This window comes from Monodon monoceros, unplaced genomic scaffold, assembly GCF_005190385.1.
Source record: "Monodon monoceros isolate NGI ecotype Baffin Bay Population unplaced genomic scaffold, NGI_Narwhal_1 Super_Scaffold_11, whole genome shotgun sequence".
In the NCBI taxonomy this organism is placed as follows: domain Eukaryota; kingdom Metazoa; phylum Chordata; class Mammalia; order Artiodactyla; family Monodontidae; genus Monodon; species Monodon monoceros.
The window spans coordinates 136,148,684-136,166,822 of NW_021703767.1; the positions used below are offsets into that span (position 1 = coordinate 136,148,684).

Sequence of the window (18,139 nt, forward strand, 5' to 3'; positions counted from 1 at the left end):
CTATTCACCTCTCCTTCCTTCCCTCTCCCAGAACCCCTGACAACCATTGATTATTTTATTATCTCTATATCTACAATTTTGTCTTTTGCAGAATGTGATATAGTTGAAATTATACATTATGTAGCTATTTCAGATTGGTTTCTTTTAATTTGTTTTATGCAGTTAAGATTCTTCCATGCCTTTCAATGGCTTGATAGCTCATTGCTTTTTATTTATTATTTCACTGTACAGATATGCCATAGTGTTCATCCACTTACCTGTTAAAGGACAATTAATTAGTTGTTTCCAATATTTGGAAGGTTTCTCATTTCTTTTTTCTGTCTTTCAGTGTGAATTTCATTAGTAAATAGGAAAGATGACAGTGGGCATCACTGTCATATTGTCCTTGAATTTAAAAGAATGCCTATACTTCATTCAAGTACTATGGTGGCTTTGTGCTTACAAAAGTTCATCATTCTTCTGGATTCTTAAAACTGCATATGGTTTTAAAATATATTTGTTGTAAAAGGTCAAGAAGGGAGATTCTTCCAAGAATCAGTTTTATCTTTATTCAAATCTGCTTTAAATATGTCAATAATGTTTTATACTTTTTAAAAAAATCTACATAGTTAACTTTTTAAACAATATACATTTTCACCTATTTGAAATTTATGTTTCCTTGAACAATTTTACATATTTGTTTTAAAAAACTTTAAATGCTTGGAAGAATTAATATCATTAAAATGGCCATACAGGGCTTCCCTGGTGGCACAGTGGTTGAGAGTCCGCCTGCCGATGCAGGGGACATGGGTTCGTGCCCCGGTCAGGGAAGATCCCACATGCCGCAGAGCGGCTAGGCCCGTGAGCCATGGCTGCTGAGCCTGCGCGTCCGGAGCCTGTGCTCCACAACGGGAGAGGCCACAACAGTGAGAAGCCCGCGTACTGCAAAAAAAACAAAAACAAAAACAAAACAAAAACCAAAAATGGCCATACAACCCAAAGCAGTCTACAGATTTAATGCAATACCTATCAAAATATCCATGACATCTGGAAGAATTGTATAGATGATCTTATTGGCAAAGCAGAAATTGAGGCACAGATGTAGAGAACAAACGTATGGATACCAAGGGGGAAAGGGTGGGTGGGATGAACTGTGAGTTTGGGATTGACACATATACACTACTATGTATAAAACAGATAACTGATGAAAACCTACTGTATAACACAGGGAACTCTACTCAGTGCTCTGTGGTGACCTAAATGGGAAGGAAATCCAAAAAAGAGGGGATATATGTATACATAAAACTGATTCACTTTGCTGTATAGAGAAACTAATACAACACTGTAAAGCAACTATATTCCAATAAAAATTAATTTAAAAAAATACCCATGACATTTTCCACAGAACTAGGACACATAATTCTAAAATTTATGTGGAAACATAAAAGACCCAGAATTACCAAAGCAGTCCTGAGGAAAAAGAACAAAGCAGGAGGCATAACCCTCCCAGACTTCAGACAATGCTACAAATCTTCAGTAATCAAAACGTGTGGTATTGGCATAAAAACAGACATATGGATCAATGGAACCAAGTAGAGAGCCCAGAAACAAACCCACACACCTGTGGACAATTAATCTTCGACAAAGGAGGCAAGAATATACAATGAGGAAAAGAAAGTCTCTTCAGCAAGTGGTGTTGGAAAGTTGGACAGCTGCATGTAAATCAATGAAGCTAGAACATACCCTCACACCATACACACAAATTAACTCAAAATGGCTTGAAGACTTAAATATAAGTAAGACACCATAAAACTCCTAGAAGAGAACATAGGTAAAACATTCTCTGACATAAATCATACCAATATTCTTAGGTCAGTCTCCCAAGGTGATAGAAATAAAAGCAAAAATAAACAAATAGGGGGACTTCTGCAGTGGTCCAGTGGTTAAGACTCCATGCTTCCACTGCAGGGGGTGCAGGTTCAATCCCTGGTCAGGGAACTAAGATCCCATATGCCGCACGACATGGCCAAAAAATAGAATAAAATAAACTTTTTTAAAAAGAGTAGGAAATTTCAGCATATGTAGACATTTAAAAACAATGGGACCTAATCAAACTTATAACCTTTTGAATAGCAAAGGAAACCTAAACAACATGAAAAGACAACCTACAGACTGGGAGAAAATATTTGCAAATGATGAAACAAACAAGGGCTTCATTTCCAAAATATACAAACAGCTCCTATAATTCAATTACAAAAAATCCAAACAACCCAACTGAAAAATGGCAGAAGAACTAAATAGACATTTCTCCAAAGAAGAGATACAGATGGCCAATAGGCACATGAATAGATGCTCATCATTGCCACTTATTAGGGAAATGCAAATCGAAACAACAATGAGGTACCACCTCACACTAGTCAGAATGGCCATCATCAAAAAGTCTACAAATAATGAATGTTGGAGAGGGCGTGGAGAAAATGGAACCCTCCTACACTGTTGGTGGGAATGCAAATTGGGGCAGGCACTATGGAAAACAGTATGGAGTTTCCTCAAAACACTAAAAATAGAGTTGTCATACGATCCAGCAATCTCACTTCTCGGCATATACCCAGACAAAACTATAATTTGAAAAGATACATGCACCCCGATGTTCGTAGTAGCACTATTTACAATAGCCAAGACATGGAAGCAACCTAAATTTCCATTGACAGATGAATGGAAAAAGAAGATGTGGTATATATATACAATGGAATACTACTCAGGCATTAAAAAAAATGAAATTATGCCTTTTGCAGCAACATGGATGGACCTAGAGATTATCATACTAAGTGAAGTCAGACAGAGAAAGACAAATATCATGTGATATCACTTATATGTGGAATCTAAAATACAACACAAATGAACATATCTACAAAACAAAAACAGACTCACAGATATAGAGAACAGACTTGTGGTTGCCAAGGGGGAATGTGAGTGGGAGAGGGAAGGATCGGGAGTTTGAGGTTAGCAGATGCAAACTATTATATACAGGTTGAATAAACAACAAGATCCTATTGTTTGGCACACGGAACTATATCAATATCCTGTGATAAACCATAATGCAAAAGAATATGAAAAAGAATAAATATATGTATAACTGAGTCACTTTGCTGTACAGCAGAAGTTAAACACAACATTGTAAATCAACTCTACTTCAATAATTTTTTTTAATTTAAATGTTTATCAGAGCAAGGTGATATATAATCAATTCATATTTTCTATCATGACTTTGAAACTTTCTAGTTTTTATTGTTAGTAAAATTCAATTTGTGTGTCTGTATATGTATATATATGTGTGTGTATTCATACATTATATTCTTACAAAATTTTTCTAGTTACTTTCTCAAGTATTTCCATTAACTCTATGGGGTTTTTTTTTCCCTTTAATTCTTACACTGTGATGTTTTATCAGGTTTGGGACGTAAGATTACATTTCCTCTATAGAAAATACTTTTGGAAGCTTCCAGCTTCCAAAATGAGCTGTGTAACATACCTTTTACTTTGCTGAGTGTGCTTTGTTTTTCCATGTATTTAATTTTTTCTCATTAGATCTGTAGTAGATTACAATGAATTAAAATCCTCTCCTTTTCCTTTTATTTCACATAATTTTGCTGCTGTTATTTTGTGCATACATCAGTGTTTTATTTGTGCATGTGTTAGTGCATTAGTGTTACACACTCATTATCATTTATACCTTATATGGTCATGATTATCTTTCATTTACAATATCTTTTCTTTGCATTTTACTGTGCCATTTTTGCTACCCTTTTTTACCTTTGGTCTATTTGTTTCCAGCACATATCTCAGAGCAACCAATCACTGGGACTATACTCACCATAGTAGTCACATCTCAGCCAGGCATGGCATTCTTGCATCACATCCTTTCCCTGAGAATATTTAAATACTACTCTATAACCTTCTGACTTTGATAGTATGATAGAGAAGTAAAAGCTATACAAATTTTAATTCCTTTGGTCTTTAATTTTAAGATGGGAAGGGGACACGAATTTTATACTCTGAAAGATATGAAACAGCCAGAATGGGTCTTGTAGATTATTTTTCCTTTTTTTCACCTAAGATAGAGTAAGACACTACTGTCTCCTACTTCAGTTATTTTTTTAACATTTGTATTCCTCATGTATACTATTGACTATCAATATATTCTCTTATTCTGACTTTTCATTAAGGAACTCCTATTTTCTCTCATATTTATCTTTTAGTTAATTTCTTATGTTTCACCACATTATACTCCACTAGTCCAACTTTCTGAATCATTGTTTCTGCTGTGTATTGTTTTTAGAGATGATGTGAATTGATTAACAAGAGAATTCCTGCCTTTTCTTCCATATCCTCTTCTATCATTGCAAATAGATAACTACCTTCTTCTAAAATTCTATACAAAATGCATTTCAAGTATTATTATCTGAGTATTCAGAAAATTATCTTAGGAAATTTGAGGGAAAAAGTCAATTACCTGGTCTCAGTCATAAGTGAGTTCTACACTACAAATGAGAAAGGAAAAGGGAAAGTGGAAAAATTTTTAAAGGACATCATTGTAGGGTTCATAATCTTAATTCAATTAAATTTAGTTCAGTGGGTATATCATTGAAAGATAGGCACACTCTCAGTGTTGAAAGTCAAACCTAAGTCCTAACCACTTCTGGATGTTACCTACAGACTAGATATTGGAATGATTTATCCCATATCATCATGCCACACTGGTTTTGTACACTAAAGTTTGGGGCCAGAGTTTTGAAAGACCTTGCATCAACTCTTGCCTGGAGAAGAGAGCAACCTGGAGCCATGAGGTCTGGGGGCGGTTTGCTACCAAAGCAAAGCTGACTAACACTGTTAGGTTTGGGGTTGTATCTGTTTGCTAGGACTACCATGACAAATTACCCCAAACTGGGTGGCTTAATCAACAGAAACATTCTTTCACAGTTCTGAAGGCTAGAAGGCCAAGATCAAGGTAATGGCAGGGTTCGCTCCTTCTGAGGGCTGTGAGGGACAATCTGTTCCATGTCTCTCCCCTAACTTCTGGTGGTGTGCTAGAAATCTTTGGCATCCCTTGGCTTGTAGATGTATGACCCTGATCTTTGTCTCCATTTCATGTTCTCCCTGTGTGTGTGTCTGTCTCTGGGTCCAAATTTCCCTTTTTTATAAGGACACCGGTCATATTGGATTAGGGTCCACACTATTGACCTCAACTTAACTTGATCATCTGCAAAGAGACTATTTCCAAATAAGGTCACAGTACAGGGGGTTAAGACTTCAACATCCTTTTGTTGAATATAATTCAACCCACAACAGAAGGGGACATCAGATTAGCAAAGTTAAGTGAGGGTTTCAGTTTTGATCAGTAGCAACCTTCCCATACTGTGTTTAGTCAGTGGTCACCAAGATAGGGACTAAATCAAGTTAGCTATTGCAGGTGATTTTCATCCTGCTTCTTCAGTATGAAGTGTATAGAAATCCCTTCTGTGATTTTAAATATTCTTCAATATTTTTATTTAGGCCAATGAAAACATTTTCCTTCTAGATTAAATGATCTCCTATGCTTTTTTGAGAAATTAGGAGAGGAGGCCTACTGGTGTTTTTCCCTAACTCAGCCATCTTCCTAGACATTATTCATTGGAGATTATTGTCAGGAAGAACAGTTCTCTGCCAATGTAAATCAAATTAAAACCGCAAACACATGGTATAATTTCTACTTTCAAAAATCCAATAGGAATGCTTAAGACAACATCAATGGTGATTATATAATGATTTTCATCGACTCATCTAACATTTTATTATGCCCTGCATTCAGTAAGGTGCACACACACACACACACACACACGCACACACTCAATTGGTAGTAGCCAATCCAAATTAAGTGGAAAAGGTCTGTATTCACCTGTAGCCTTCAAGCCAATTAAAGATAATAATAATGGAAACCCTCAAAGATACTCATTTTCTTTCTTTTTCTTTTATACTTTTATTTTGGCATGGATACTTTCACGCAGATACTTTCTTCCATGCCTGTATTTCCACAGTTTCATCACATTAGACTCCAGTATTTAGGACTTAGGTTTTAGTGGTTGTGCAAGGAAATGGTTGTGAAGTAATAAGTGAATAAATGAATGAATACAAGATTAGTTTTACTGAAGAATATGGTTTTCAGCCAACACCATCAGTTCCCATTATTCCCTGTGATAGCACTAATTTCTAGGGCCCTCTATCATTAAAATATTCCTGATTAAATAAATTGAACTGATACTTATAAAAATACTAGTTTTGATTTAGGTTAAATTTATAAATCTTTCTACTAAGTTAACACATACTATATTATATGGAATATTATACCATCAAATTTGTATTCTGCCATCACATTTACTCTATATTAAAATATTTATTATTGGCCTGAAATCATAGGAACCCTTACCTCCACCATGGTTAAGTGAAGTGTATCATATCAGTTACTGGGTTTCCAAAGCTCTAGGACCTAGAAGATAATTGGATGCTGGAAAAAGCAGTCTTAGTTCCAAGGTTTTCCCTCTACTGTGCAGAAAGATTGGCAGTTCCAATTCCATCACCCAGAGGTCACACTGAGTCTGGAATTTCAAATGCAGTCAGAGTGGCTCTGTCTCTGGTAGTTGGAAATGATCATTGACATTCAGACAGATAGTCATCCTTTTAGCATTTCTTTTCTTTTCTTTAGTGTTTACCTTCAATATGACTGTCATTGCTGAAACGACCTAGGAAAATAAAAAGGATGAGGATAAAGAATGACAATGCAGTAGCAAGAATAAGGGCTGAGCAGTCAGAGCATGACTTTACATAATGTATGAAAGGTTATAATGCAGTTATCTTCCAGAATTATTTTCTGTACATACCTAATTGACTGCCATGTCATTAAGTAGAAGTCTCATTTATTTTATTGTTTTTTTCTCAAGCTGCTACATGATTTCAATATTTCATATTCATCATATAACATAGAGACGCTTTCATTTGTCATGGATAGTACAAGGAATGAAAGAGGGGTAAAGATTCAGAGGCAAATAAAAGAAAGGAGAAAAACTCAGGATTCAGAGAATTCTAACTGTACAATCCAATACAGAAGAGGGTGTGGAGGTGGCTGGGAAGTAAACTCTAGAACCCAATCTGAGACAAAACTTCCTCCTGTGCTTTCTGGGAATCGAAATCCTACCTGTCAGAATTATATTATTGAAATGGGATAAATGCCTTGTGTAAACAGGTTAGAAGTGGCTCCTAGGAGTGATGAATGTGAAGCAGAGGATGGTGTGCAGAATCTTGGTCAGGGTCCATTGCCCTCAGATGATGTCATGGCTGTGAAATACAATTTATTGTGATACTGTTTCAATTGATTAAGGAGTCTACAGTGAGCTCAGAGCTCCCGCTAGCCCATTACACTTGTCCGTTACACTGCCTAGGAGTCATGAAATTGAAGTGCTGGAGATGTCATGTTGGTGTGAGCAGCAAAGGTTTCTGTGGGTTATATTAATGTTGCACAGACAGACATACCCCTTTGGGGTGGTGGTGACAAAGCTATAGCAGTGAAGGAAGAAGCCTTTCCATACGCATATCTTCTATTCTAAGGTCATCTCTGTATGTCTCTGACTCTTAGGCACTGGTGCTCATGGACACTAGGGCTGAATATCCCTGAAGAGACCTTCTTGGGGTGAGAATGCCTCACTTGTCCCCAAATAATACAGCCTAGACAACAAGACACCAACCTGGTGATTTCAGGTGTCCATCAAATATGCAGTAGAGGACACTCAAGCATGGCCAATCGCTTCTTCGCATCATGTAGACTTCTTGGCTGGACTGAACATAGATATTCCATTTCTGGGAATTCAAATGTTATTTCTTCAGATGGGTTCGCTGGTGATTCTACCACGGTTGCTACAGAAACACTCAAACCAGAGTTCCACATGAGGATATATTTATCAAGTAAACCCAGCAGGAGACCTGCAGTGGAAGCCCTCATAGAGGTAGGATTTGAACATGGTGGGCAGCCAGGTGGACATACTAATTAATGCTCCTCCTTTTATCACAGGCTGTACTTAGTTGGTACAACTACCCTGCATGCAAACCTAAAGAAATTGTTCCAGGTTGAGGAACAACGGGATAGCAGAACTAGACCAGACCAGTTCCTTTCCACTAGTAGATTGGGTGGATTTCCCTGTGGTGAGGGTAGTGTCTCTTGAACCATGCAATCTGCCTCACCACAAATTTCACCTCAGCACCCTCCCATATTTGCCATCACTTGCAATGGACCTACTTTAGAGATGCCAAGAGCAAGGAGGAATGAACAGATACACTCATGGGATTTTCTCTCTTCCTTGGACAGGGACCTGCCACACCTTCATGCTCCTGCAACTGAACCACCATCTCTGGCTGCCCTTCAGAGGAGGTGAGAGGAGATCCCTATTCTGGCTACTGCCTAGCTTCTCAAATGCCTATCAGTTCAGAAAATGCAGAGGTTAACAATAATAGCAGTAAGATAGTACTGTAAAATAATGAAAACAATAATAAATGTTACTAAAAGTTTATTATATTCCAAGAATGTGCCAAGTGCTTTACATATATTATCTTTCATATTCCCACAAAAATTCCGTGAAGTAGATACTACTGTAATCTCAGGAATATGAGATGGATAGGCTGAAATCACTTCCCTGAGGTCACATATCTAGTAAGTAGTAGAAGAAAATTGAAATTCAGTTCTGTCAGATACCAAAGTCCACACTCTTAAACATGTTCAGGAAATACACACACACACACACATTTTACATATACATATACATATAATATACAGAAGAGAAAGATTATTCTCTGAAGAGCAATTTTGCAAGGCACTCTAATTACCTACTAAATATCCATTCTCCCCTTCTTTCTTACTAACCAAAAGCCTGATCTAGGGAGTATGTCAGATTTGTCCAACTAAAAATCTTGGTTTCCCAGCCATTTTTGCAACTATGGGTGATCCTATGACTCAGTTCTGGCCAATGACACATAACTGGGAATGTACTGTGAATTTCCAGTTCTGGTCAATGACATAACTGGGAATGTACTGTGAATTTCTTTCGGGCTAGCATATGGATTTGTTGGTTGGAGGTGCAGAGCTATTCAGAGACCAGGAGGGGGGTATTCACACAATAAAAGTGGTAGAGTGGGAAAATGGAAGAAACATGAGACCCTGATGACATCATAGTCCTACTGAATAATTTCTGGACTTTGTGTGAAGAAAACAAAGCCAACCTTATTTGTTTACACCATTGTCTGATGGATTTTCTTCTGCTTTTAGCAGAGTACATTCCTAACCAATATAAATATTAATGAACACTAGTTTCATATCTCATAGCTCAAATTTTAGAATTAAAAACTCTTGTTTCCTAAGTCATGTTGTAGTCGGGTCTTCCTTGGTAGTGGGCATTTCTAGACTGCAGCATTACCCATCCCAAACTACAAAACTTTTCTATATGCCTCTCACCATGGTTAAAACAGCAACACAATTATGAACGAAAAAACACCATGTCGCAGGCACATAACAGCTTTGGTGCTGCCTCCTGATTAGTTAAACTAAATTACCAGAGACTGGTGCGGAAGAAATACTGTGATAGCTCCTGCTGCTCTCCAGCCAATTTGAACTTTTTCCTAGATTTATTTTAGATGTTATTATCACCCAAACACCTGCTGCTATGTAGGCAGGAAAACAAGCCCAAAACAAATGAGGAAGCAAAACATACTAAGTTAAAAACAAATGAGCACAATCCCTAAGTATAGGATACAAATCATAGCCTTCAAATTTGAGGGCCAGTTCTCCTGGTTACGAACCAGTCTCTAAGCTACTGTAAATGCCCAAACTGAAAAAAGGAGAAAAAAATCATCCAGGTAATTTCCATGTTGGCTTCTCTTCTTTTTTCTCTATGCTTTTTGTAGAATGGAAAAAAATATTTCAAAGGGTACATTCTTATCTCCTTTCCTCTTTTTGCAGCAAACTCAGCTGCAACTTTATTTACAGCAGTATTTTTGCCCAAAACATCTTTAAACTTCTCAAAAACCACACACATACAAAATAGTAGGTAGTAGGGGAAAACTGTTGATATTAAACATAACTTTATATGATTTGAACATGGAAAATTGTTGGGGTCTTTTTGAGCTCTGTTGACTCAGTGGACAGGGGCGGGGAGTTGGGAGAACTACTCAGAGCTTCTAAACTGAATAATTTAAGACTGGTTCTTAGAATAAATACTACATTTCCAGAGCCTTTCTTTATTCCTAAGGCTGCCCATGAAAAGGGTTCCTCTTCACTTCCTTCTTAATTGAGTTTGGGAGAAAGGAACCAAAGGAGAAAGAAATCAAGATCCAGGGTCGGATGACCCGACTACAACACGACTTAGGAAACAAGAGTTTTTAATTCTAAAATTTGAGCTATGAAACTAGTGTTCATTAATATTTATATTGGTTAGGAATGTACTCTGCTAAAAGCAGAAGAAAATCCATCAGACAATGGTGTAAACAAATAAGGTTGGTTTTGTTTTCTCCATACAAAGTCCAGGGCTGTTTCTTGATGACAGCCCTTTGTATAGAGATAATTTTGTTCATGACTGTTCCAAAGCAGAGTTGATGCCTGGTTATCATGCGAAAGGCCATCAGAACAGGGTACCAAACTATCTTCTCAAGGGTCACACACAGCTGTTCTGGGAAACTGTATTGCATACCGTGTACAATTGGGGAGGAGAAAGTCAGTGGAACACGGGGAGGTGGTGATGGAATCAAATGAATGACAGAGATGGGGATAGGTTTTTAGTAGTTGCCATAGTAGGAAAAAACTTCAAGGACAGAGAGATCAAAAGAGGATCGTTATAGAAAGCTTTCTGTATTGGATGAAAGTGCTTGTGCTGTCCCTCGAAAACCTGCAGTGATGATAGACATGATCCTTTAAAGTTTCTAGTAATGAACAGTAATTCTTTGAATGTAACGTGAATCCTTAGGTGACCAGGATTACACTGGTTGTATATTGGGGGCCACCAGACAGGTTGTATGAATGTAGGTGCAGAGCTGGCCTATGCTGAAACAAAGCACTAACAAAAATCCAAGCCCCACCAAGCACACCAACTCAACTCCTAGAAAAATAGTGTCAAACAGTGTCAAAGAACAGACGCCAAACATGTACAGTGATGGTTTTTGGAATATCATTGCAAACCCAGACAGACAGTTTGGGAAAGAATACCATTTTAAATTGTGTGTTCTTGGTAGAAAACCAGATGTAGGCAGCATTATATGAATTTTCTAAATTTATGGGAGTCTAAAAATTTGCTTATGAAGTTACCTCCTGAAAATTGGTTTTTAACCTAGACTTGATGATCTTTCTCTTTCTTCAGAAATTAGTCTTTTTTTCCTAGAAGAATTGAGGGGGCAAAGGCAGATATCCTGAGACTGGATCCAGCCTTTTGCTCTTCCTAGCATACTGAGACCTGATAGTTTGGACTTTACTTTTACTCCAGATATTGCAGTTAAGGAGACTTTTGAATTGCTGGTCCTGTCTGCTGTCTTTCTTCAGAAACTGAAGAAAAAGATTTCGAAGCATGGTTAAAAGATGTGGTAGGGCCAATAACAGCCCCATGATCCCTGCTTCCTTCATGCCTTTATATAAGTTACCCCCCTTGAGTGTGGACTGAACCTAGTGACTCACTAGTGAATAAAATATGGCAAGAGCCACGTGATGTCATTTTCGAAGCTAGGTTATGAAAAGACTATGGCCTCTGTCTTGGGAAGCCTCTCTTTTTCTAACTTGCTGTGAAGGAATCCAGTTGCCATGTTGTGAACTGCTCTCTGCTGAGACCTACATGGCGAGGAGCTGACGGCTCCAGTCAGCATCCAGGGGAGACCAAGGCCTGCCAGGAGACATGTGAGAAAAGCTGGAAGCAGTGTCTCCCTCAGTTGAGCCATGAGGTGACTGCAGCCTTGGCTGACACTTGACTGCAGCTTAAAAACAGTCACTGAGCTAGAGGCACCCAGCTAAGCTACACCTGGTTTCCAGCCCATGGAAACTGTGAGTTAAATACATGCTGTTTCAAGTGGCTAAATTTGGGGGTAAGTTGTCATGCAGCAATAGATAACTAATACCACTATCATGAATGTAAATCCTCAAAGGCTGAGAAGTGCTACAGACTAGATAACAATACAGTTGACCCTTCAACAACGTGGGAGTGAGGGGTGTTGAACCTCCACGCAGTTGAAAATTCACATATATAGTCAACCTTCTGCCCTCTGTACACATGGATCCTCTGTAAACACGGTTTCTCGTCCACAGATTCAAGCAACTGCAGATTGTATAATACTGTAGTATTTACTATTTAAAAAAACTCTCATGTAAGTGAACCCATGCAAGTTCAAACCTGTGTTGTTCAAGGGTCGGCTGTACACAGAATTCAAATTTCAGTGTTAGTTATGGACTCAGGTCTACCCACTAGGACTTCTAGTTTATTGGCAAGTTTTCTCTCCACCCTGGAGGATGTACCCTACAAAGTAGCAAATAGAGATTCAGGTCAAGCAGCCAAGGGGAGGTGTCTTGTGTTTGGTTCCTACTGAACTTCTATAGCGAGCTCTCCACCAGGACTGTGGATCATGCTTACAGAACCAGAGAATCATAGTTCAAGTCCAGGCCCAGGTGATTTATGACCAGTGGTGTAGGGTAGCTGGCTACAACTGGTCTGGGAGGACCTATGGTGCACATTTCTTCCCACTCCCACATCAGTGTCATGAAATGGATAGTTGGAGATTGAGTATGGTGGCAGTATTTATACCAAAAAAATTTTTAAATGCTACAAATCAAGGTTTTGTCCAAAAAGTCAACTATTAAACATTTACCAAGCAAACCACTGTTTGTAACCAAGAGCTGCTAATCCTCACAGACCCAAGGAACCACCTGAATTCCATTTCTAGTGAAGTTAATCAAGGCTGAGGGAGAGAAGAAGGTGATCACAGCTGCCCTCAGGGAGGAAGACAAAATAGAAAGTTGAGCTGGGACTGGAAACATCACTGCAGACTTGGGAAGCCTAAATTGATGCAAGATGCCCCAGTCTCTTGAATTTGGATTCGTATAAGCAAGATCCTGGTAGCTACTCTTATCACCATTTAGAAGATACCGATACTAAGAAGTAGAGGCTTTTTTTTTTTTTCTCTTTCAGCCATCTTTTTATTTATAGTTTGTGTTTAATGCAAATCAATTCCATAACAAGAGAAGTTACTATGAATCAAAACATAAATACACAATATACAATCCAAAATACATGTACAGCATTCAGGTATGAAACAAAAGAGAATGTTCATTCACACACACAGTAGCTTGAGATCTGTTGGATATGGTTGTTCCAGTGTAGATTTCTAAAGATGGAAAAAAAATGACTTTGGTTATCAAGACTATTGTGGCCATATTAGATTTCAGAACATCTAAGCATCAGTGTGTGACCATGCGAACAAAAGACTTTAGGGAGTGTCTATTTTTAAAAAGGTTTCTGTGCATCAAGGCAGTTGTGAAAAGATTTACTTTCCAAAATCAAGCCCACTTTAGGCTTTGGACCAGGTTCTAACTATCTAAAAATACTGAATGATAACATAAAGTGTTCCAAATGTGGCTATTCTGATTCAGTTTAAAAAGAAGTATTTACAGAAAAGAGTATAAAAGTTTTTCTGAATTTAATGTAAGCAAGCTTCCAGTCTTCTCTTACCAAATATATTTGATTTATAGTTTAGCTCCTTCACATATTTGCCTTTTTAATTTTAAGATTTGTCAATCTTACCTTCAAAACAGATCATTTTTTAAACTGTAAAAAGTATTCGACATATGCAGAAATAAAAAGCATTTTGAAATTAGTTGAGATCAATGTAATTCTACTCTTTGTTATCTGTTTAGCTAAATGAATCTACTGCTCTTTTTGAATAAGAATAGTTGGTAAGTATATAAGCAAACTGTACTCATTATGCTTGGATTTGGGGTAGATTCCAATCCATCATTGCCCTGGTACATATCAATGACTACATAAAAATTCAAATGCAATGTCAAACCCAAACCCTAAGGGAAAGAGTTCAGTTCCCAAGAGAACAGCGATAGCTTAACATAAAATTTTCTCTAGAGTACATCAGCATTAAATTAGTACTGCTGAAACAACACATTGAGCATTTACAGTAACACCTGGAAGTTCCTTCTAATGTACATATAAATAGAATCACAGAAGCTTTGTTTTGCCTCATTGTTTTATGGCCTTATAAATTTAATGAACAAATGAAAACTGAATCTCTGTTCCACATCCCATTCTTTATCTCTAGGTAAGATAAAATCTATTCTCACTTTCAAGGTAGAGTTTTATGTGTCCATACTTCTTAAGCCACACTTAAGGAAATCATCTCTTAACTAATTTTGGATGTTGTCTCTCTTCATCTTGTACAGGAAACTCCAGCAGATTTAATATTGGCATTCATCTAGTCAAACCCTTCACATGCTCTTCAAACCAATCAAATTTGGGATCCTCAACAGTTTCTGTCAATAAAATAAGGTGTGGAACTAGCAGATTCATTCAATGAAGATCTGTTTTGTTTTTTGTTTTTCCCTTGTCACACTGGATGTCTGGATGCCATCTGAATTGGGTTTAGAGGATGGGAAGTATAGATGATAGATGTTTCTTGGCCTGAGTCTCTTAACAGTAGAGATGTAGAAGGGAGACCGAGATCACCAAGAGACTGGCTGTTGACTGCAGAGCACCGTCACTTGCCTTGGTGGTGGCATTTGCTGGATTGGGGGCAGCTGAGGTAGGCTGGGAGGAATTACTTGAAGGTGTTACAACAGTTGTTTGATTTGAATTAACCTGCGTAGGTAAGAGTAGTGCCAGGAGCAGCAGCCCCAGTCCGAGCCTGGCCACCATCGCTCTGCCCATGTCCGCTCCGTCGGTGCACAGCGCGTCTCACTGGATGCGGGGTGCGTGAAGGATTGCTGGCTCCCGGCGGACGCAGGCAAGGTCGAAGTAGAGGTATTAAGTAGTGTTCCAGGGCCACAGAATTAGTAAGGGCAGAGCCTACACCTGAAGCCTGGTCTGTGTGGCACAGCAGCAATATTAACAAGATGCTCTACTTGCCCTCACTCTGCTTTGTCTTCTGGCCCTCTGGCATTTTAAATCACAATAAAAACTGTAGGATCAATGGAAAATGAGAAGTGGTTACAATGAAAGACTCATTATGGAAACCTGGAACATGTCTGGGGACAATACCAAAATTAAAGAATTCCATTCAAGATGTTTTAAAAGAACAGAGCATAAAGCCCACTGTACAGAAACAGCTTTGCAAGATGAGCCAACACAGCATATCCAATGGCTTTAGTTTTCCATGTTCTCAAAACGAGAATGTGGCAATGTGTGGAACTCTCTCTGAAGTCATCAGAATCTGGACCACATTTTCTAAGGTTCATAGTTCCATCATTTGGAGTCCTCACTAGTGAATTTCATGAACTACACAAACATAAAGCTAATTTTTTAAAATTCAAAGTTCAGAAAAAAATTCAAAGCCATATAATAGACAAACATTAAGTAAGACCTGAAAGTCATACTAGCTTGAAGGCAAAACAAAATGAAATCAGATAGTATCTGGCCTTTTTGGTTGCATTAGAACTATAAATGAAGCAGAATTCTCTAATCCCAACCTTAATGACAAGAGAAACATGCATATATATGAACATGAATCAAGATTTCCATGGACAGCTACTGAGAAAGTGTGCTGCCTGGGTGACTTGAAGAGATAAAAGCTAAAGGTAGGATATCTAGGTGCTATATTTGTACAGAAAACACTAGAGATACCATAAGCAGTTTTTCTGATACTACAACATTTTTAAAAGGAGATTATAGAAAAAAGTATTTGCTAAAACACAGAAAATCAGATATCGTAGGAAGATACAAAAAACAAAATTAAAAAAATTAACCCAATCAGATAAAACATAGCAGAATGCTTTGCTTTCCATTGAGCCACCACTAGCCCCAATAAGAGGCCAGAAAATTACTTAGTCTGTGTGCAAGCCCATTCCAGGAACTAGATGATCCATACATCTTTAATATCCTTTCACGAGAGCATTCTTGGCTGAACACTTCATTAGGTTTTTACTCCTTGCTAGATTCTGCCGTGTAGCACAGCCTTAGATGCTTGTGAAGCAAAGTGTCAAAAGCTTACATCATGGGGGTCTTTTGAGCACACTGATGTAGGGATTTCATACCGTTAGAGAGCACATATTAAAAGATACGATACCTTTGTCAGACATTATTTAAAACAATAGCATCTTATAATGGTTGCTTCTAGAAGGAGTAGTGATTACAAAAGGGCTTCAGGGGGTACTGCTATGTTGTTTTTTGATCTAGGTGGCTTACATGGGTATTTTCCAAATTGTGAGACTACATCAAGCTATATACCTATGATTTGTGCACCTCTCTGTATGCACATCATACTTCAATAAACATGTCACTAAAAGCAAACAAATGACAGCTACTTGAAATCACTACCCTACCCATTTTGGGAAGACTGATATTCAAATATTTATGAAGCACTAAATAAGATCGGGGGCTATTCCAGGTGCTATGTGACAGGGCTTCTCTTCCTCCAGGAGCTTTCTATTCAATAAAAGAGAAATAACCCACCATTAATCCATGCAGTGTCAATAAATAACATGGAATAATAAGCAACAAGTTTTATAGAAGTGATGTAGTTGCAGCAACTGGGTTATACAAGTTGGAAGAAGGAAAGATCACTTTTGGTGGTGAAAACCATGTTATGAAATATTCTATTGCCTCTCTCCCCACCCAGTGTCCTGAAACAAATTACATGTTGATGGGCATTAACTAGATCAATGGAGGCTGATAGGGAAACAGCAAAGGCTTTAGGACAAAGACAGAGCAGACTAGTTCTATTTCCCAATATTTACAGATTGTGTAAGACCATGGGTGAGTTATTCAGAGTAATCTATTATTGGTTTTGTTTTCCCAGCCCTTCTTTCCTCTTCAAATCAAAATCATTACGGAGAAGTGGGTGGACCCTTTCTTTCCTGACTCAAACTTGAGGCTATAGTGGAAGCAACCAGTCTTAGTGCCCAAACCCCTGCCATGGTCCAAGAATGGGCACATGGCTCAGCTACTCAGAGTTATCACCTATGTCTCTTGGGAAGAAAAACTCTGAGATAAAGAGCAGCCATGAGCCATGTTCCCCCATATGCAAATGCCAATGTGAAAGAATGAAGTTGATATGCAGAAAGATGCAGGGGGAGTAAAGAGCCAGCAGGAGGATGGGGCCCAGCAACACTACTCTCCCTTGTTCCAGAAAACTCTGGGACTCAGCGTTGCCCCTGCCCTTTACATAGTTTGGGGTATTTATGCCAATTAATTTCCAATTTTGCCTACACTAGTTCAACTGGGTTTGGTCATCTGCAATCAAGAGCCATGACTAAAACATTCCCCTCACTGAAATCTGTTTTCTGACTGCAAAACTGAGAACACAAATATATAATGCAGAAGTTTGTAATAAAGGTGAAATACTTTACTATGTGTAAAGACAATTGTTCAATATTATTTCCTTATCAATGTCCCATCAATGTGAGAATTTACATCACCCATTCAAGGATTCTCCAAACTAGGATCGACCTACATTGCCTCTGATTTTATACAGCAACTGGGTAATCCATAAACCATACTCCTAGCATCCAATAAAGGCAAAGGGTAGACTGATCTCACATATTTCCTATGACCCTCCTTTCTTTTTCCCTAATCGGCTCTCATTCCAAACCCATTCTCCTCTGGTTCACCAGATTGTTCCCTGTTCCAAATCTGACACGACCTCTGATCTGTTATAGGATTTCATGCTTGTTCTCCACAGCATTTTACTTTCCAATATCCCAAAGAATTTTTTTACTTGATCCACCTCAAACGCCACCCCTCTTCCCAGAGGCAAATTAAGCATATAGTACTTAATTTGGTCCCTTGAATTTCAACCCCTGTCGAAAGCTATGTGGTCAACACATCTCCTGGTTGAGTTACTAAGCCAGTTTTCACCCTTTTCCAAGGAAAGAGTACCAACAGCCTCAAATGAC

At 38.2% G+C, this 18,139-nt stretch overlaps 1 protein-coding gene across 1 annotated transcript; it reads right to left on the reverse strand.

The window, feature by feature from the left end:
- Positions 1–14,720: 14,720 nt before the first annotated feature.
- On the reverse strand, positions 14,721–14,957 carry LOC114890413 (signal transducer CD24-like). Its single transcript, XM_029213796.1, has one exon. It carries the CDS (start codon positions 14,955–14,957, stop codon positions 14,721–14,723), a length of 237 nt encoding a protein of 78 aa, XP_029069629.1.
- Positions 14,958–18,139: the final 3,182 nt, after the last annotated feature.